This window comes from Diadema antillarum, unplaced genomic scaffold (assembly GCF_040938485.1).
Source record: "Diadema antillarum isolate AM-2024a unplaced genomic scaffold, OU_Dant_1.0 scf00000020, whole genome shotgun sequence".
In the NCBI taxonomy this organism is placed as follows: Eukaryota; Metazoa; Echinodermata; class Echinoidea; order Diadematoida; family Diadematidae; genus Diadema; species Diadema antillarum.
The window spans coordinates 531,613-554,332 of NW_027270909.1; the positions used below are offsets into that span (position 1 = coordinate 531,613).

At 37.7% G+C, this 22,720-nt stretch overlaps 1 protein-coding gene across 1 annotated transcript in view; it reads right to left on the minus strand.

The window, feature by feature from the left end:
* Positions 1–22,720, minus strand: part of LOC139729317 (uncharacterized) — a 51,141-nt gene that overhangs the window by 10,120 nt on the left and 18,301 nt on the right. Inside the window, exons 17-32 of the mRNA XM_071640247.1 lie at positions 22,592–22,693; positions 21,865–22,017; positions 20,948–21,088; positions 18,481–18,642; positions 16,779–16,922; positions 16,205–16,303; positions 15,379–15,486; positions 14,349–14,510; positions 13,533–13,673; positions 12,682–12,789; positions 12,150–12,251; positions 11,444–11,602; positions 10,888–11,028; positions 9,759–9,857; positions 9,026–9,124; positions 8,295–8,450 (exon numbers count right to left, since the gene is read on the minus strand). Coding sequence (XP_071496348.1) covers positions 8,295–8,450; positions 9,026–9,124; positions 9,759–9,857; positions 10,888–11,028; positions 11,444–11,602; positions 12,150–12,251; positions 12,682–12,789; positions 13,533–13,673; positions 14,349–14,510; positions 15,379–15,486; positions 16,205–16,303; positions 16,779–16,922; positions 18,481–18,642; positions 20,948–21,088; positions 21,865–22,017; positions 22,592–22,693 — 2,076 coding nt within the window. The remainder of the gene's footprint in view (positions 1–8,294; positions 8,451–9,025; positions 9,125–9,758; positions 9,858–10,887; positions 11,029–11,443; positions 11,603–12,149; positions 12,252–12,681; positions 12,790–13,532; positions 13,674–14,348; positions 14,511–15,378; positions 15,487–16,204; positions 16,304–16,778; positions 16,923–18,480; positions 18,643–20,947; positions 21,089–21,864; positions 22,018–22,591; positions 22,694–22,720) is intronic.

The window sequence follows — 22,720 nt, forward strand, 5'->3', positions numbered from 1 at the left end:
TTTATTTTTAAATGAAAATTGGTTTATATGTCTTGAGGAATTTTGACACAAAAATTTAGCAATACTTCAGTCTTTTTTATGGAGTTATAGGTGAAAATATGATTTCATGCACAACTTTGCATAATCAATTTATTAAAAATAGAAAGGCAATATTTTTCTATTGTATGACCATGTAATCTTGTAGTTGACATCCAGCTCTATCTTCAGGAAAAATTTCGCAGCGATCGCGCGATCGGTGGCCGAGATCTGAAGGGGGGGGGGGGGGGGGGGTCACCCCCAGTAAAAACTCCTCCCAGTTAGAATAGGGTTAAGCCAGCTGGACAGAGCGATCAATGGGCGCGATTATCACCACGCGTGGTTAACCTAAACAATGCTCGGCCGGCTTGTTCGGTTTCAGTGTTGTTTATTTCCCCCTTTTAAAAACGAAGGTTCCTTAGTCCAGCCATTGTTTTCGCTTCCTGCTCAAGACAGTTCAGCAAAGCTGAAGTTTAGATCACTAAACGGCGACATGAACTCATGATGATAATAGGACTTAGATCACAGCCGAAAGTGCGCTCCTTCATTACTCTAGAATGAGAAAGAATACCCTGTCTGTGTTCAAAGTTGGGTTACGGACGATGAAAAAAAAAAAAGGTTTGAATCATGAATTGTCGGATGACGTCGGCAGATTGATGATATAAATATTAGCGTATCATGGGAAAGATTAAGTAATGATGAGCCCAATGATATCGCAGGGCTCCAAACTAATTTTTATTTTTGACCACCAAAATCATTGATTTCTATTTTTTTTTTTGGTGGCCAAAAAAATCAAGAAAAACATAGGAAAAACTAAATCGGTCCTACTAAAAACAATTATTAAGCATTACTGACGTGACAGGTACCCATGTCTAAAATAAATGAATACAAAAGTAGATCATCTCAATCACCATTATTCTGAATTCTAAGATTTAGCAAATAGGCTTATAGATAATTATAAAAGTTGATGCCTATGCTATTAGGTGGTCATAGCTTACTTTTGGGATGAGAAAGTGGGAGCATTTCCAGATTGTTTGTTTTAGCATTGTAAAGAGCCGAAAGTTACCGCTATTCATTTCTGATTGTAAAAGCAATCATCCAACATTTACTATAGTATGTTAGAACCTTACGGAGCCGAATATTACCGTTAATCATTTTCAAATACACTGTATAAAAGCAAACAACCGACATTCATTTTAGCATCTTATGGAGCTGAATGTTACCCTTATTGATTTCCGAATGTGAAGCAAACATCCTCTATTTATTTAAGCATCATACTGAGCCTATGTATACCATTAATCATTTTCAAATGTGAAAGCAATAATCTGTTATTTATGTTAGCATTGTACCAGAGCTGCCAACCGTTCCGAAAAATTCGTATACGAAAAATCGAAGGGAATACGACAATATGAAAACGTCCTTAGAAAGTACGAATTCACAGTGGGGCAAAATAATGGGTAAAAATATAGCAAACGCACGTCGCATGTGCCATGTTATCTGTATTCAGCTGGGATATCGATGCAACGCGTACGCACCGTATGTGGAAAGCGCTGAATAGAAAAATGTGCGCACACGCATATCGCTGCTTGCGTACTGTGTACACCGAACAGAACTTCGCGCGCGTGAATCCCTGTCGCCCACGGACCCTGGATGTTTACATGGATCGCCGTGGTATCCCAATTAGCCAGCTGCCACTACAGTACCGTATGAGGCGGGGTGAAAGCGTCCCGTTGTGCAATGTCTGCTTCTTTTTCTCTTCTTTTCATCCTCTTGTCCCTTGCCTCCCAAGTACGAAATGATTTTTAGAGTGTTGTCTGTTTTTTTTTATAACGCTATTGCATCATTTTCTGCGAGGAAGTTGTAGAGGTGAGTTTCTGTTCGTGTATTGATGACTGATGTGCACTGCCCTCTGCAGTATATGTGCAGGTGAAAAGCGTTCGAACTTTCTTTCCAGAGTATCGTGGAAACTCGATTATTTCTAGGCCTATTAAAGGAGATCTCATATAACAGAATACTTATAACAAACTATTTTCCCGTCAAAATGAATCAATTTCCTTTGTTTTGTATCGTTTATTGACTTGATCCCATAGGATCTCGTCGCAATACCGAGTTTTATATGTGTGTTTATTTTCGCGTAGCTTTCGGTGCTGCAAAACTTTTGCTAGGGCCTAAGCTTACTAGTCTACTAAACTTCGTTTTATTTCCGTCGTTTCTCACACCTCGTTTAGTACGATTTCTTACATTTTATATCACTTTATCTGTTCCCTTTATACTTTGAAGTATTTAAACGTAATTCTCTTAGTGTCTCGCACTGTTATTTTCGTAACGGCGATTTCTCCGCTTCGCTGTGCACAATCGAAGCGACGGAGTTTGATCCCAGTCGCTTCGATGTGCTATTTGCTGTCTTTTCTAAATGTTTGTGTTGTTGGGAGGTGTTGATACTTTGTATTTATTATTGAGTTTCCCAGGTATTTATCTCGAGGGATTATGCGTGTTTCTTAATGTTGATCATAGGAAAAGGCTAAAATGATCTTGAGTGATGTCTGATAGTGATGATAACTATGCTGGTGACTGGTGTAAAAAGACGGCTTCCTGTGAATGCTCAGCGTACGTGACGTTTGTTTTATTTCCCTTTCCCTCTAGTCTTCTTTCCCCCTTACTCTTCTTTCCCCTCTCAAGAATGATTAAAAAAAAAGAAATTACGTACACCTCACAACAAAACGAACCATGTGCTATAGCAACTTTCGTAAAGTTAAATCTAAATGTTCAATATCAGCAAAGAATAAGGCGAAAACACGAATGACAATAAATAAAAGCGAAGAGATTGTGTATGCAGTCTCTTCGGCTCGAAGAAACTTGACACCCCACCCCTCTCCCTTGTGGAAATTTCCACAAAAGCAGGTGCCACACCCAGGTGCGTGCCAGACGAAAGAATGCGCGCATTGGAATAAACAGCGTGTAAGTATCCTGGAAATATCGATCGAAGAACCAGCTCATTAGTTGAATTAAAGGAAAAATTCCAAAGATATCATGGTTCTATGTCTATAGCCTTTCTTTTGGCGCATAATAGGGAACATCGAAGAGTCGATTATAGTGTACTTGATCGAATATCTAATGTTCCCTGAACAATAACAAAAGGATTGATTATTTAGTCAATTAAAAATGCAATCACAGAAATACATGAAAGGTCTCGTATGCCCAGACAAATTCACTACGAGAAGGTCCAATGAGATGCAGTCATCACCTGGTTAGACAGCAAAATACAACGTGTAATGACAATTAATTTCAGTTCACGCGCATCAAAACTGCTTATTACTTTTCAAAGTTTTGGCTATCAACATTCGTTCGTGGGTGTATTTTGTTTGTTTGTTTGTTTGTTTTGTGTGTTTTTCCCTCGTGAAAGACGTAATGATTTCTTCATATCGAACGTAAATTGCATGTTTACCGTAAACAAGCCATTCAGCTCAGCTCAGCTATGGCGCATTCGATCCATCGAACTTGCAGTAACCTCTTATAGACAGGAGCACATGGCGCATTCATTTAAACTTGAAAATGAAGCCACGTGTTTGCACCACATCGGCGCTTCCACACACAGCGCGGCATTTTGCGATCATCGTTATAGCAGACTTTCCGATTCCAGTCAGGGGAAAAGGAATTGGAATACTTCGAAAAATACTGATGTTTAAAATCCAATAAAATGAAAAAAGCCTGAAAACAACGCATGATTATGTTTTGATAGTACATAATTGGAAACACAGAACAGAGTTTTGCATCCGCTCACACAGAAGCTCTCTTGAGAAGATCAAGCATTCCCCGTCCCCTGCTAGAAAATGGAAGCTTCCATAATCAGCCCAGAAAGATTTTGGAGGTACAAACTTGCACTTGTACACATTGCGAGAAAGCAATCAATCAACGCTGAACATTGCGTAGTTTAGAATCTTTATCGTGCTGGTGACCAGCTGGATGCTTCGGCATGTGTCATAACGTTATGTTTAGAGCCTGTAGGCCTCATAGCAAAAAGAGGGAGATTGAAAAAAATACGAATTCTGGTGGAAAATACGAATTTTGGAGCTGCTGAGTACTAATTTGTGCTTCGAAAGGTTGGCAGCTCTGTCGTATACGGAGCAGAATTTAACAGTTAGTCATTTCCAAATATAAAAGCAAACATCCGACATCTATTTTATCATCGTACGGAGCCGAATGTCACTGTTGTCCACTTGCGAAAGTGAAATGAGTCATCTGACAATTATTTCATCATATCGTACGGGGCCGAATTTTGAACGTCAAGGCAGACATCAGACAGTTTTGTGTGTGTGTGTGTGTTTTGTTTTGTTTTTGTTTTGTTTTTTACCATCAAACGCAGCCAAATGTTACTATTCATTTCGAAATGTAATACACATGTAGCAAATATCCGACATTTATTTTAGCATAGTACGGAACAGAATGTAACTGCTATTCACTTCCAAACGTAAAAGCAATCATGTGACATTAATCATTTTGGCATCTTCCGGAGCCGAATGTTATTGCTATTTATTTGCGAAAGTACATAGCAATATAAATTATAAGCAAGCATCCGACATTTATTTAAACATCGTACGGAGTTGAATATTATTATCATTCATTTCCGAAAGTCGAAGGGAGCTGATTGTTATTGTTATATTTCGAACGTAAAACCGAATATCAGACATTTATTTTATCATCGTATATACGGAGTTATTTTGGTTATTCATTTCCGAACGTCACAACAAACATGCGTTATTTATTTTAGCATCTTCCGGAGCTGAATGTTATTGCTATTTACTCTTGAACATATGACATTTATGTTATCATATACACGGAGTTGAATATCATTGTGTTCATTTCCGAACCATCGAACGCAGCTGAATGTATACTGTTATTCATTTCGAAATTTAAAAGCGAACATCCGACAGTTATTTTAGCATCGTATGGAGCAGAACATTACTGCTATTCACTTCCGAACGCAAAATCGTATATACGGAGTTGAATATTTTTGTTATTAATTTCCGAACGTCACAGCAAACATTCGACATTTATTTTAGCATCTTCCGGAGCTGAATGTTATTGCCATTTACTCTTGAACATAAAGGCAAACATCAGACATTTATGTTATCATCGTATATACGGAGTTGAATATTATTGTGTTCATTTCCGAACCATCGAACGCAGGTGAATGTTACTGTTATTCATTTCGAAATTTAAAAGCGAACATCCGACAGTTATTTTAGCATCGTATGGAGCAGAATATTACTGCTATTCACTTCCGAACGTAAAAGCAATCATCTGACATCTATTTTGTCATCTTCCGGAGCCGAATGCTATTGCTATTTACTTTCGAAAGTACAGGCAATCATCCGTCATTCATTTTATTATCGTAAGAAGTTGAATATTTTTGTTATTTATTTCCGAACGTCAAAGGGATCATTCGACATTTACTTTAGCATCTTCGGGAGCTGAATGTTATTGCTATTTACTTCCGAACGTAAAAGCAAACATCAGATATACATTGTATATTTTATAAACGTATATACGGAGTTGAATGTCATTGTTATTCATTTCCGAACATCAAAGCAATCATTGAACATTAATTTTACCACCGAACGCACCTGAATGTTACTGTTATTCATTTCGAAATCTAAAAGCAAACATCCAACAGTTATTTTAGCATCGTATGGAGCAGAATATTACTGCTATTCACTTCCGAACGTAAAAGCAATCATCTGACATTTATGTTAGCATTTTCCGAAGCCGAATGTTATTGCTATTTATTTTCGAAAGTAAAAGCAAATATCCGTCTTTTATTTTATCATCGTACGGAGTTGAATATTTTTGTTATTCATTTCCGAACGTCAAAGGGATCATTCGACATATAGCCTACTCAAGCATCTTCCGGAGCTGAATGTTATTGCTATTTACTTTCGAACGTAAGAGCAAACATCCGGCATTTATCTTATCGTCTTACGGAGTTGAATATTATCATTCACTTCCGAACGCCACAGCAAACATTCGGTATTTATTCCAGTATCATACGGAGTCAAATGTCACCGTGATTCATTTCTAAAATCAAAAGTAAACATGCGACATTCATTTTTGCGTCTTACGGAGCCGACTGTTACCGCTGTTCATTTTCAAAAGTAAAGGCAAACATCCGACTTTTTTTGTAGCCCGATTGGGCCACCGAATTTTCAGCAATGAAATTTTGGTGGCGCAGGTCGTTAAAAGTCGTGAATAGCGAGATGATCGTAACCGATGTCGATATGTTCTAATAATTATTGATACTTGAGTGATGAACGCATGTGCACAACTTCCGCAGGTGTACTTCTTTAGAAAGTAGCGAACAATCAAGGCAGTGGACATCAGAGTGTGATTAAATCGAAAAGAAGCCCCTGAAACCGGAATTTGATGAAAATGGGCAAAGTCGGAACTCCATGAAATGTATTTTGATTGAGCGGTCAAAATAAAGCTTAACGGGAATGTGCCCTTGAATACCCTCGTCCACCCTCGTCCACCCTCGTCCAACCCGCGTCAATCGAGACGCAAATTCCCGAGGATGGATTATCCGTGCGGGCGGATGGACTCGTCCACTGAACGCGTATACCCGCGGGTACCCGCGGGGATACGCGTCAGTGGCCTCGTCCAGATCTCGGAAAAGCGTGACGTTTCCCGCGGTCGGCACTGTATTTTGAGGAGTTGACCTTGACCTTTGACCCCCTGACCTTTGACCCATGACCCCCAACTTCCCTAGATAATCACTGCCCATCGGTACAAGCATATATACTAAGTTCCATGAAGATACCTTGAACCATTTGCGAGATATGGAGAAAAACATGAAATGTCAATTTTTTTTCACAAAATAACCTGTGACCTTTGACCTTTGACCCTGTGACCCTAAAATCCACACAAAGTATCATCCCCCAAGGATATACCCTCATACCAAGTTTGATGTAAAACCACCACACGGTTCTTGAGATATCGACAAAAACAAAACGGGACGGACGGACGTACGGACGGACGGACGGACGACCCGAAAACATAATGCCTCCGGCCACTTCGTTGGCGGAGGCATAAAAATTTTAACTTCTTTTGACCATAACTTCAAAAATGTACCTTTATATGTAGTGACCAATATATCATTTAACCCTAAAAAGGCCGGGGGGGGTTGAATCAACCCCCCCCTCGACATTTTTCGCGACTACTCCGCCGTGCGAAATTTTTTGACCGCGCCGTTGGCTGACTTTTTACTTCCAAGTCTCGCACATCTTTTGACACCATTTTCGCGAAAATTGCACATACCGTTACGACGCTGCATAATGTTTTATACATGCCTGTCAGACCGAAAATGGCTCAAAAACGTGATTTTGTGTATAAAGTCTATGCAAATGGAGTTTTCTCTTCTTATTCATAAAGATATGATTATTTTCACTTTCATAAGCTGAAACTAATTAATTTTAGCATAATTATGCTTGAAATAGGTTCTGTCATAAATTTTGCGGAAAAAAAATGATAAAACAAAAGGTCGAAAAAACAAAGAAATACATAAGAAATTCATAAAACAATAAAAAACATAAGAAATTGATTGTGATACCAAATCTTTTTTTCAAGTACATTGTTAAGAATGCTACAAAGAATGTTTTCACCAAAAATTAGGATTCTAGGAGCTTTAATTTCTGATTTAGAGCAAAATGTATGATTTTATGCATATATTAGCATAATTAATTATTATGACAAAAATTTCCATTTCTTTTTGTATAGCTCGGTAGATTATGCCACAGGTAATGCACGTGCCAAATTTCATGGCGACTGCGCGATCAACGGCCGACATATTACATGTATGTACAAACCACATTAACCATGTATTTTCATACAATACAGAAGCTGCACTAGAATGAGTATCATCATTTCCTATCAACATTAATTTAAAAAATGACTTAAAAATGGAAAGACTAATCTATTTAAACTATTTAATGTTTTAAAGTAAGATGTACCCTTCTCTGTCCCAAGCCATCCCAGGTAACCCTAAACATCCAGTCAAATTTACTACGCATAACAACAATTAATTCACGAAATGCATATCATACAATTGTAAGTTACATGTTTTCCACTTCAGCCATATAAAACAGGTTTATATTAGGTCAATTAGGTATATCAAGTAAGCATGACAACATCAGGCTGCAAAGATGCTGTTATAATTCTTTGTCTTCTAAATTTCAATGAACACTATAACAGGAATTAAATTAAAAGAATTCATTCGTTTCTCTCACCCTGATCCACTGGTTGTCCATTTGGACTCAGCCATATTGGTCTCTGGAAAGGTCCAGGGTTCTCCACCTCACACACAAGCTGCAGGTCTCTCCCCACCGGTGGTAGAACAGGTGGCTGTGGTCTGATGACGATCCGTACTCCTTCACTCTCATAGACTGTGGACAGACACAAGAACAGAACATAACAGAGCATAATATAAACCCTGGACCAAGGGTTATAGCATACGATAAGAGTGGATATTGAGATAAACTGCCTGTTTCAACCATACTGACATGCATGTTTTACAACACCTACTTTACACACCAAACAAATAAATAAACAAAAACAAACATACAAAATAACAAACAAACCAAAACATGCTTCTTGGATCTTACATATGTACTGTAGACCCATCTCAAAACTGGCCTACATCTGGAGCTGAGTAGTTGTCTTATTACACATCTATGCACACATAATATATCATTTGCACAAGAGAACAAAAGTACATTAAAACACAATTAAACATGCACACAACCAGCCATAACTTCTACCAACATGCCAATACTGATAACAACATATAAACATACACACATATAAACATATAAACATATAAACACATAAACATAAAAACATATAACTATGTAAACATATAATATATAAACATATAAACATATGAACATATAAATATATAAACATATAAGCATATAAACATATAGATATAATACACCCATCAGCAAACCCACATACTCACTTCTGATCTGGCAGAAAGAACCCTGGAAGCCCGGTGGACATATGCAGCGACCACTGTCACAGGTGCCTCCATTAGCACAGGGGTAGTCACAGTCTGTGACTGAAAAGGAACATGAACAGTATAGTAATACTTGACACACATGACTCTTGGGAGTGAACATCTCAATGACAATCTAACTTGCATTATGTATATGATACATTTGTAGATACAGTTTCATTCAATGCTTTAAATCACAACTCAAAACACATCTATTCATTATTCTACAAATTGTCTATTATCATTATTAAGTGCGTCAGAAGCTCTTGCAGCGCAGAAGAATATATGTCTATAGGTTTTGCCCTTCATAAATTGACATATTATCATTATTCGCTATTAGCATTTGAGACATACAAAGTGTATCAAACCAGCAGCCCATACATGTCAAATACATATTTATCTTTGAGATACAAGTATGTAATGTGATATTTGATCAGAATTCAAAGTGAGAATATCATTGTAACATACTTATCCCATGATAGCAAATGAAAATGCTTTAAAAGTTGCATTGCTGTGATCATATAAAACTTTTACAGTCCTTTGGCACAAACAAGTTAATGAGAATCTCTGTTCATATTCACAATTTACAAATATACACTATCTATGAATACACATGTCTATCCTAGGTTAGTACATGAGTACATTCTATGTAAATAAATGTGGATATAATGAGGTGGAAATAAAGAAGAGTTCTTACTCTGGTATTCACAGGCGATGCCTCCATAGGCCTCAGGACACATACACATCCCCATGCTACACAGTCCATTGTTCTGACACTGTGGAACACACTCTGCCTCTGTAAATCAAACATTCATACAGTTTTATGGACATCAAACCTCTAATCCTATATCACAAAAGGTTGAAGATGATCATTCAATGTTTCTTCATACATTCACTACCCTATAGTGGCAAATATTCATATGTTCACAAGTTCAAAGGCACTTATACTCCACATACAGTCAAACCTGTCTATAGCGGCCACCTGTCTATAGCGGCCACTTTTGTTGTTTCCCTCGGGTGGCTGCTATAGACAGGTTTGACTGTACACTGTCTGATCCTTCTTTCATGTCTCTAAATGTTCTATCCTTATGTACTTATTTATTCTGCTCTCATATATTCTGCATAATGTGTCTATATGTTTCTACATGTATTCCTTTGCCCCTCAGGAGGCAAATCATTTGTACATTCAGCATTTCGCTCTCAGAGCAATGCACACTGAAACATGGGCAAATTCTGAGTCTGTCTTAATGACAACAATATATGCGCTATTTCAGAACTAAGGAACTGATAATGCAATCTAAGAGCTGCTTTTGCCTTTTTGAAGCTTCACAGTCTCTGCTCCTCCATCTGTTTATACTTCCCTTGAGTACAATTTGTACAAGAATGTTTGAAAAACACACTCTATAGTCTACAAAGCTATGCCTGATGGTTCATCACCCATCATGTTATAAATGAGGAAAAAAGAAAGTGATGGAGAAAACTTCGCTGCTCTATAAAGTACTGATTTACTTTAGGAATAACAGATCATGGTATTATGATGTCTCTTTTTGCACAGATTTTGCCAAAAAATATTGCTTGTACTTCTCATGGTTTTACAACCACTGAGCATCAAAATATTGCTTGTACTTCTCATGGTTTTACAACCACTGAGCATCAAACAGGTTTTGTTCTGCAGATAAATTACAAGTAAAATTATTTTTCAAGAGGATCTATAGTTACAAGAGAAATAATTGTTCAAAGGATTGTGTAACAGGTTACCTACAGGAGACTGTCACTCTTCTAGGTCTGTGAGAAATCTTCAGAAAAGTCTGCATTACAACACTTACCCCTGATGGTAATGTCAAACTCATTCTCTGCCTCCCCAACAAAACATGTGTAGATGCCCGAGTCAGTCTCAATGATGTTATTGATGACAAGGGTGGTTGACATTGAAGAGTCTTCTTCCACAGACACATGTCTGCTGCCACCTACAGTGCAGGGAGGAGAGGTTTCTTCAATCAGCCAATAGCAAGAAGCACTAAAAAAGAACCTAAGAATAATACATGCTTTATTGTATTTGCAAATTTTAGCCGGATAATAGTTTGCTTGGGAATGTACAGCTAATTTCTTGAGGTAAATGCAAGCAGACCCAAAGGCGTGGCCAAACCCACTCAGCTGTACTGTAGAGATCACTAAAAACGTTAAAATGTTTACATGTATGTAGAGTGCCACTATGCTGAACAAAAGAACATGTAAAATGAAACTTCACTCCCCATGTACGGCTTGACAAGGCAGATTAAACAAAGGAAAATGCGGGGCCGAGTATTATAATGTAGGGGGGCCTCGGGTGGACCCGAGACCAGCCCTCCACTGTAAATGGCTGGGTCTTTGTCTCTGTCCCACCTTGGTCCATTCTCCTGATCAGTTCTCCCTCCGGATTGACCCAGGTCGGCTGAGTGTTCCCTGACCCTCCGATGTAGGTACAGGTCACTCGCACATTGTCCCCGACGCTGGGAGGGTCAAAGGTCACTGGGTTTATCACGATCTCAAAGTCGGCTCCCACTGCACAGAGAATCAAAACGACAGGTTTGAATGAACGGTGAATGCACACCTAACTGTTAATATATCTTGCTCTTAAATGCAGGTTCAACCCACCAACCCCCTTTTTGCACACTCTTCATATAATGAAGAGTGAAGTGTCTCCCCATACACACCCACACATACACACAACAGAAGGAAGGGTGCTATATCCCTCATGGCTCATCCCGGGAGACCATATATCAATAAACAACAAATGTTATCTACTCAGCATGTTATACAATTCAAGGAGAAGAATCTTTTTTAAACACAAAATGGCTACCATACAAGTGAAATCAGCATATAAACATAGGTAAAATTTGAAACTAGCCCTTTTTTTTGCTGGTCAGCCAATGAAACCCAGAAGTGGCATGAGTAACGAAAAAAATTGCACAGGAACCTCTTTTTTTTTTGTTCTTTTGCTTGTCAGCTGATTAAACCCGGAAGTTGCATCAGAATTTTTTTTTTTGCACTCCCCCTCCCCCCTCTACAGAATCCCTGAATATGCCCCTGTGAGAAGAAAGACACTGACCTCTGGTCTGGCAGTACTGTCCAGTAAAGAATGTCGCACAGTGGCAGCGTCCATCGTAGCAGATTCCATTATTCTGACACGGGAGGTTGCACGGCTGAGGGACTGAAAAAAAGATGAATAAGAATATCAGCATCACAATGCACACACACCCAATCAGCTTGGCAGTTGACCTCCACTCAGTTGCCGTGGAAAGCTTTTCAGCACAACATGCAGACTAAACCTCTTCTTTACCTTAACAATATCTGATGTAAAATCCCACAAAAGAGTGAAGTAAAACTGATGTATAGCTGAAGCACATGAACATTCATCATCAGTTTGCTTTTGTATCTGAAATTATGTGGCTGCTACTTTCTCTTGCGTGCAAAGCAAGCTACACCAACACAGGTTTGTAAAGAGTTGGTGTCTTCACACAATGCTTCATGCCTGGTGTGCTTGCTATGTCCTATGAATTGATCCAAACACTGACAACCTGCCACACACTGTGTAAAGTGTTAACACTTTCTTCACACATCTTTATGCCTGGCGTACTTACTTTCTTCCTCACACTGAGTTCCTAGGAATTGGTCCAGACAGTGACAGACTCCATCCAAACAGGTTCCTCCATTAAGACAGGGTGGGATACACTCACTGGGTGGGAAGGCTGAGAACAGAGATGACACACTTTAGTGCACCAACATTCACTGAGTAACATATCCATTAAAAAAAGAAAAACAAATGCACACAAAAAAACTGCCAACATCAACATTGTTGTGTAGGATAGCCTAACATATTTAATTTTGAACATGTCACATATGGTGCCTGCATAAGTTAATACTTATCAATAATAAATCTCTATTTACCAACTCATAAATTCTTCTTGCAAGATCCCAGTGTTCTTAATATCTTCTTTTCATAACTGAAAACAATGCAAAGAGCAATGCCTGTAATGAAAAAAAAAATAGAAATGATACCACTGCTATGACTTTTTTCTGCCTTTTTTTTTCTCATGAGTACAATGTATGTATGGCAGAGTAAAAGCAACATAAGCATATTTGTTAAAGCCACAGTCCAAGTAGCACTCTACTCATGAATGCAGTTTCCTATATTGTGTTTTCCCCTCATACTTAGGATTTAAGTATGCTGAAGAAAAATAATATATGAAGGAACACACCAAATGAACTAAACCAAACCAAACCAAACTTGTACTACCAGTATCAATATCAATAATATCATGACAATACATTGATATAAGAATATTGACAACAGAAATCATGACAATGGAAAAGTAGAACTAATATAACAAAAACAGCAATACACTACAGAATATGAAAACACATTGCTTTATCCTAATTGGAGGTTTTAAGACAATGTCCCTGTCATGATTTCTCTTGGGGAAAAACTCACCATCTATGGTGATTAAGATCGTCTGCATGTTCATATCCACCTCACAGGTGTAGACACCAACATCCCCTGGCTGCAGGCCCTGGAAGTGTAGGGCAGTGGTGCTAGGTCCCTGGATACTGGTGTAGACACGGCTAGCTGTGCCTTTAGGTGGAGAGACATACCAGGGTGTTTAGTGTTAACACTCATACACTATTACAAGGTAAATTGTAAACGTAAGGTGCATATCAATATTGAATTTCTAAAGTTAAGGCTTATAATATAATGCTTAATTTGACCCTACACATAGAGTGTATACTGTAATAAACCAATTATGCTGTCAAACTGCTTTATATTCTAGATAGAAGATGGAACTTTTTGAAATGATATTAAAAAAACCCCTAAAAAATACTCATCCAAAGATGTAAGCAGGTTTTGAAGTTGAGACCATCTTTTGAAAATCCAGCATTTCTGTATACTTTAAATATTTTGCAAACTCATAAATTCTGGACTTTTTTGTACATTGTAACATAATTTAGGCATGCAACTTGGTCAAAATTTTTATGTGTCTGGTGGAAATGGAAAAAGTAAATGAATGAATGAATGAACGAATGAATAAATGAATGAATGAATGTATGAATGAACAAATGAACGAATGAACAAATGAATGAATGAATGAATGAATGAATGAATGAATGAATGAATGAATGAATGAATGAATGAAAGTCAAGAGTCTGTTACATCTACTATACTGCAGGTGCCCTCAGTAGGAATGCCAGTGATTGAACAATGCACAGTGACTACATCAGAGGGAAGTGGTAAGAAATGAGGACTCCATACCTGGTCTGAGAGAAGGAATGACATTCCCGTTGGGGCCGAGCCAGGCGGGTTGGGGGTAAGACAGCCCACCAGCCTGCACCTGACATAGCACCACCACCTCCTGCCCAAGATGAGGCCGGTTGATGAAGTTTGGCCTGATGGTAATGTTGTACTCAGCTGCAACTGTAAGTTGGACAGCAAACACAGAATAGATGAAGATATTAACAATAGGGCCTACATTCATATTTCTCAGTCATGTATGTTTTTGGTTTCTAATTGTGGATTACATAACTTGTTTGAGGATTAATGTTCCATGAATAAATAAGTGATATGAACACCAGAACATAAACTAGTTTTCCCCTGTGTCTAATCAAATTACAAAGTAAAAATTTTGTCCAGAGCTAAATAAGCATTCAAGAAAATGTTAGAAAGAATTTTCCCTCAAAATGGGTATACAAATGAAACACAGTCTCAAACAAGAACACAGCATGGATTGCAAAGAAATGGTGTGTATTTTGAGTGCCAAATGGCACAAGAAACTCCATAGTCTAAAGTATCATATACACTGTCCAAGGTCCCAAGCACAGACATGGTTAAAGGCATAATTTACCATTTACAGATGAAAAAAAAAAAGCATTAGTGCTTTAAAATAGTTCTGAAATGTGGGTTAGAGATAGAAACAACCACTGTAAAGATTTGAATCTGCATAATCGATAAATACACAAAATGTGAGCAATCGTTACAACAGAAATGTCTCCAGAAAAAAAATCTACAGTTATGGTTTATTGAGAAAAATACTGATATCTCCTTATATTCTAGACTTTTTTGTATGAAAATTTTATATGGTAGGATGTTTTGTAATACAACAGACCTACACATATTCATCATTTGTGATATCTTGAACAAATTTTTTAAATCACTGTTCCCAAAGGCAAACAGGACTTTTAGTATGCCAGTCACAGCAATATTTTACAATGATATGCAATAAGCTCATCACATCCTTGAAAACAGTCCATGCTATTTTACTGACAGAAAGATGATTAAGTCTCACCTCTGCTTTCACAGTTTTCTCCAAAGAAACCCGGGAGACACTGACATTGGTTATAGTCACATGTTCCTCCATTCAGACAGAATCCACGTAGACACAATGCCTCAGGATCTGGGTTTAGAATGAATTCAAAGAGTAATTATTTCAATTTCATGCAGTCTTACCTTATCTATACTCTTCAGTTACCTTAACCCATAGAGGACAAGCTGATTTTGCTATAACATACATTTCGAGTAGACACCTACATGAGTGTGCTAAAGAGTAGCCGTCAATGGGTTATAAACCATGACTTAGCCTGGAAAATTTTGATCTTGAATATATTACACTAATGTCTCCTTCATACTGCTGAGTAATACATGTTTTGTCTTCAGATTATATTGTCTGATACTAAAGCAAACCACAGAATTTACAATTGATCCAACTTAATCACAGTATTGACATTAAAGCTATTGATATTCATTTCCAACTGACATCTAATAATGACCAAACTTATTCTGCACAGTTGCAGCCACTTTAACTCTGCATCCTTCTGCACAAAATGCAGTCAATCTCTCATGTGTCAAACATGAAAGGCAATGAATATGAGTTGAGAATAAATTCTTTGCCGCACTTTTGTTCATACTGAAGAAGTGTTTCTAAATATCAAAATACAAACTGTTAATCATTAACTTTCAATTCTGCAGTTGCAGTTGTCCTTTTCTGCTTTCCAAACATTTACACATTAAATTTCATCACAGACAAACAGTGTATGATTAGCATAATGTGATCACACAGTGAATTCTAAGTACTATGTTCAATATTTGTTACATAATCAAAGATAATTTCACACCTCTTCTCTCGCAGTAGTCCCCTTGGAAGCCGTAAGGACACACACAAACACCAGCTTGGCAGTGTCCGCCATTCAGACATTCAGGCAGACATGATGGTACTGAGAATGGGGGGAGGGGGGAGAACAGATTAATTCAATCAAGGAATAAATCTGCAGTCATATTGTATAACATTGTATAAGGTTAGAATTTTCAACAAGAGAATGCTTAAACCTTTATATTCCAGTCCAAAAAATAAGTTAGTCTCATAAAAAAGTGTAAAATTTGAAGAGTTTAACAGTAAAAATTTGACTGAAATTGTATGAAAAATAAGGAAATTATTAAATCTTGACGTTATGCTAGTTTCTCCTGAAAATATTTCTTTTACAGTGGATATGAATATGCAAATGAGTGAGCTAACCATGTCATACTCTCACAACTTTCAACTGATCGTGTACAAAAAATGATGAAAATTCAATGTTTCTGTCATTGAAGTCTGAAACATAATGTTATTCCTGGATGAATAATTTCAGATTAGTGATCAGTTAGATATATCAGGATTTGAGCCTTGTGATTTGGTAGCAGTAAGTGACTCACCAGTGAGCGTGACATCCAGAGAAGCAGTGGCCTGCGGGGTGCGACATGTGTATATCCCCTCATCGCTCTCTCCGACGTCGATGATGTGGAGCATCACAGTCGACAGGGAGAGGGTCTGGGTGAAGACACGGCCTCCTCCTCCTCCTGAAAGTTCATCAATCAAAACAATAATTGATATTCACTGGCCAGTTGTAGATCCACGGGAGCATCAGAACAACCAGTAGGCAATGCTGCACACTGGCACTGGTCCGACGGTCGCTGATCAGTAAAAATCACTTTCAGACCAGTAACTTCTTTAGGAATGAACCAGTAAAAAATTGGAAAAACTAGGTACCTTCTAGTCCGACATACAGGTCAGACCAAGTATTACCTGCTACAGCCCTGCAGTAGGTAATACTCACTCTTGCTTTACAGTTCTACAGATGTATGTATGGGAGTAATACAGATTTATGCTTTAGGAATTCTCATTGCTATTAGGCCATTTATTTCACAAAATTTCCCCAAAAAATCACAAAAGGTAAATTGTGAGCAAAGTTTGATTGACGTAAACCCTTACTGCACATTGCTCATCGATTTGCATGCACAATACAAGTGCTTTCTCAAAGAATAGAGATTACCTAATCCCCCTAATCCCTATTGCGTCACCATAGCCTTCCTGTTTGACTGATTGATACACCTGAGTGGGCTTGCTAGTCTAAAACTACATGTAGGTCAAGGACAAATTATTGCATGATAACGAAAAAGTTTGGCAAATTAACAATTTTTTCAGCACACAAAGGGCTAATTTCTAACTGTACTTTAATCATCACATTCCATTCTGCCTCAGCTCTTACATCTTAATTCTTTATGTGCCACGTTTGCACGTCCAACTCAGTCAATGGCGTGCCAACTTCGCATATTCTGCTCAAACGCACAAACCCGCCCAATCCTATCGATAAATCACCAAATACCGCCTTACAATGAAAGCGTTTCTCACCCTTCTGTTCCTCTCACATATAGCTTGCATTTTATGTCGTGATTGACTAACAAGCGGCACTCCCTACTAGATTTGCGTGTGAATTCCAAGTTTCTGTCACTGTTTTGCATGCAGAAGTCATGCCTTTATAGTAGTTTACTTCCAAGTCAATTGAGAGAAAACCAATCATGGATTTGTCATACAATTTTCATCAAAGCAAAGCTTGGCATTTTTTCTGCAACTTTACTCACTATTATGACCACCCTAACAAAAATCTATAGAACTAACACATATTTGAAAAACAGAATGTTTTCCCAAAGCATGACTATGTTGCTATCTCAGAATAATGTGGCACACAGGGGGTTTCCACCATGGCACATAAAGAGTTAACCATCTATCTACGTATCTATCTATTGATCTATTTATCTATCCATCTGTCTATCTCTATCTATCTATCTATCTATCTATCTATCTATCTATCTATCTATCTATCTATCTATCTATCTATCTATCTATCTATCTATCTACCAATTTATGCAAACCAAACAGTTTCCAAAGTCTGGACTACTCAGATCTCCTTGCAGCTTGTCAAAACTCCCTGCATTATTTTTCTCCCAAATATTTTGATGCTGTTGGTCACTAACCCGAGTCACTTCTAGCAATTTTCTCCTCTTTCACTGGTCAGCTCTCTCCATCCATGGAAAATTAATTTTTTTCTTAGTATTATATCAAGGAGAGGTAACTCACCGACTTGTCTTGGTGCAATCTGGTTCCCCTGCGGACTGTACCACAGAGGTACGGATGTTCCCCCATCTTGCCAAGACTTTTCACAGATGAATGTCAGGTTGGCTCCGGGTTGTGGGTTGCCATGGAAACCAGGAGTGATGACAAGACTGAAGCTGGGTCCGACTGGGAATAGGGCAATTCATACACACAGGAGTGTTTCAAAATGATCACACTAACACATATCAAACACATTAGCATATAGATAGTTCCACAAAATGTCATTTTTAAAGAAAAGATTAAAGTATGCACTCCCTTGACTTGCTAATAACTTATGTGTTAAGAGTAATATCATTCCTCCTGCTTTCAGAAAGAAACAAAGATATTAAAAAAGTCAAGTGCTCTTTCATTATGCTTGAAAAGGGAAAATATGTTGCTCTTTCTTTGCATCACTTCTATATGTGACCCTGCACCTCAAAACAAACAAAAAGTCGCCAGACATGAATTGAGTATATAAATATAAGAACGACCCAAGTCCATGGAAGATCATTTCGAGTAAACTAAAAAAAACTTCATATCTTTTTTATTTGTCCAATAATATTCTATTTAACTGTGATGGGAAGGCAACATTGTATATACAAATTAGAACATATATTATTGTGACAATTAACATTTACATTAATTGTGGAGAGGCCATTTTGTGTGGTGGACTTGGGTCGTTCTTTGATTCATATGGACTTTGGTCGTTCTTTGATTCATATACATGATATTCTGCTTTAGAGATGGGAGAAGGATGAGAGAGGGCGCTATTATATGAATGTAAGAATGACCCAAGTCCTTCATTCTTACATTAATATAAGATTTAACTCATTCATTTCAGGCACTTCCGGGGGTAATTAGGATTTATCATTTACACACAAGATGAGTCCATGCATAAGCTACAATTTCCCATGTCAAACTGAATTTGGCCAAAAATTGGACTTGGGTCGTTCTTATATTCATATACTCAATTTTTAGTTAAGACCATATTCTGAAAGAGCAGACTTTAAGCTTTAAAATGATGTATAACTCAAATCAAATGGACTCTCCTAACCTATCTAAATATTGGAAAGAAAGCACAAACTCAGGAAAAGAGTGAACTGAGAAAAGAGGCTCTGAGGTACAGTGTCTATTCAAGCGCTTAATCTTTACCAAACCGTGCTGGCTGTGCGATGAATGGGACAAAAAACAGGAAGTAAACCACCAGAGTAACAACAATGAAGGGATTATTAGATTAAACTGAAATTGAGCATGCCTCATTAACACATTCTGTCCACAATTAATGCCAACTTTCAAAGCAGTAGCATTATCCTTTCAAAAGTTATTAGAGTTGAAGGTGAAGAGTGTGGACAAGGTTTTTCAGAAATGAAAAAAGGATTCTAAAGACACACCTAATCACACTATTCTACCAAAAATGTTCGAGATAAACTGCCAAAAAACACACTTTCCTGCCCGTTTTATGATACCAAATTTTAGCATAATGTAAAAGAAGACCCGCTCTTTCAGAAAATATGAAAAAATCAAGTTCGGCTAGGTTGACCCATTTCACTTATATTCAGTCCTCACGCAAAATTGGTGTGTGCGACATTATGTTCGTTTTGAGGTGCACGGTCACATATTGTTGTACATACAACATAACCTCACAAAATGTTGTAGTCTTCTTATCCTATGATGGCTGCACTAAAACTCAAAACAAATCAAAACTTTCGAACTGACTGTCCGATTTTCCTCAGTCTTTACACTGACATGTAACTGCTTCTAATGTTGCTAAATTTACTCAATCCACCTTGATTTCATTCTCTTTAAACCCATTGAGGACCGTTGAATTTGCTACAACACGCACTTCCCACAGTAGCTTGCCCGAGTATACTTGGGACTCATCCTTAACGGGTGAATCTTATGGGATACTGTCCCCATCAAGCTCTTCAAGAGTCATATGGATATACTTTTTGAAGCATTGAATATGATTTTACATTTATATTTTTTCAAGGGATTTTTAGGCATAAATGATAAATAAATTGGATGTTTGGATGTTTGGAGGGGGGTAGATGATAAGGGAGGGTGGGCCGACAATATTTTCTGGGTCAGTTCTAAAAAAAAAAAAAACAGAAAAAAACTTGCTATTGGTTTGTATATTATTTTTAATTGAATTTTATTTTCAGATATTAGTTTATATCTACAATTTATATTCTTTTATATTTGTGCACACTCCGTAATTAATTGTGTAGATTTGTGTTATGAAAATTATTATGTTAACTTTTCACTTTGTTGATGTAATGCAACAAATTTTGATGTTTTTGTTGTTTTTCTCTAAATCATTTCTTGTCATGTTAACATGATTCATGTACATTGATTCACAGCCCCATTGAAAAAGAGCTTTTGCTGATTGGGCATTGGTAAAATAAAATGTCAATGAAATGAAGAGAGGATGTTTGGCTACCCAGTCACTCACCTTCCACTGTAATGTTGAGCTCCTCAAAGCTGGTGTCCACCAGACAGAGATAAAGTCCACTGTCCTCTGGCTGAAGGTCAGTGATCACCAGCCGGACGGTCGAGTCACTGGTCACTTCGATGAAACTCCTGCTGTTGGAACCTGTGAGGTTTGAAACATTCTCAGACTTTGAATGACAGAAGATGTGAAGTCTGGACATAAATATTTTCTTTATATGGTTTTTCTTCCTTTTCACGAGGGGGGGGGGGGGGGGGGAGAATGCGGCTAGGAACATTTGGCATCTGCCGCAATTGACAAGTGTTGTCAAAACTTTTACACACTCTGGCACTTGTCATTGATTCATGTGTATAAGGCCAGAGCCCCGTTTTATCAAATGATATGATCGATTATAAATTTCCATAACACACAGGCTGCCAGAGACTTATGTTAGAAATCAACTATATAATCAATCATAGCTCTTCATAAACAGGGCCCAGGTGTCAGACAAAACCAGAAGAAAAAGTAGACAGATAAAGGATCTGGGAATAAAGCTTCATGATTCTGTGTACACTTTATGAAACTCTAGGTTACATTGTACAATGTATATTTACACACATACAGTACAAGCCTCATATGCCACTATCTATATCTGTATTGTGACAATGAAACTGATGTCAAAATTGATGTGAAGATTATGTACCAGTATGAACTTAACGGAAATCAATGATTTCTCCTGGCTAATAAATTACAGTCTTACTGGTACACTATTATACATATTACACATTATAGTAGACTTGAAAAGAGTTCATAAGATAAGCCACTATTAACTGCTTGAGATTGTTATTCTCTAATAAACTGTAAGATGCCTGCAAGGACAAAATGAACAGCATACATTATGTTCACTAAAAAGGAACAAAGGAAAACTGAACTCATCTTACCTGAGAGGCGGGACTGGATGGCGTAACCAAGGGGGTGGAGCCAGACAGGTGTGGCACGCCCCCCGGCAACTTGACACAGGAAGCTGACCTCTGTACCGATGGCATAGGGTCTGGTGGGCTTGGGCATGATGGTGATGGTATAGTTGGTGATCACTGTAGATTCAACAGAAGGGTGTATTTTAGTTTGGTGTAGTTTATCCCATCGCATTTCATTTGATCAAACAATTGCTTGACTAAATTTAAGTAATCTAAATTACTGAAATTTACTTGAATTTACACTCTAGTCAAGTTTAATCATATTATGTAAACTTGGAATGAAATAGATTCACTTTAATCTAATCCAGTTTAGCTTACATCAATTCAAAGGAATTCAGTTATTTCTGCTTGTTGGTTGGGAGCTAATTTAGTAGTTCCTGTGTGCAGAGAGGACAACCATACCCTAAGAGATTTATAGCATGAATATCAAAATTGAGACTATCGCAGGAAAAAGAGAATATACACTCCTGTAGAAGCAAAAAAAACCAACAACCAAGACCCACACACATAAAAATTTGATTATTGATAAGAATATTTACTCTGTATTAAGACAAGAACTAGTGATAACATACAAAACTAGTATATCTATCTGATCACATAGTGATACCAGAAAATAGTTATGAATATTTATAAGTATGAATGTTCATGGTATTGTGAGGATGACAAGGATGGACAGGGCTATCAAACTTACCTTGTTCTTGACAACGAGGGCCTCGGTAGCCAATGGGACACTGACAAGTCCCCTCAAGGCAGCTTCCACCATTGAGGCATGGATCAAGCAAACAGTCAGGAACTAAGGTGAGAAAACAAGAAGTTCTGA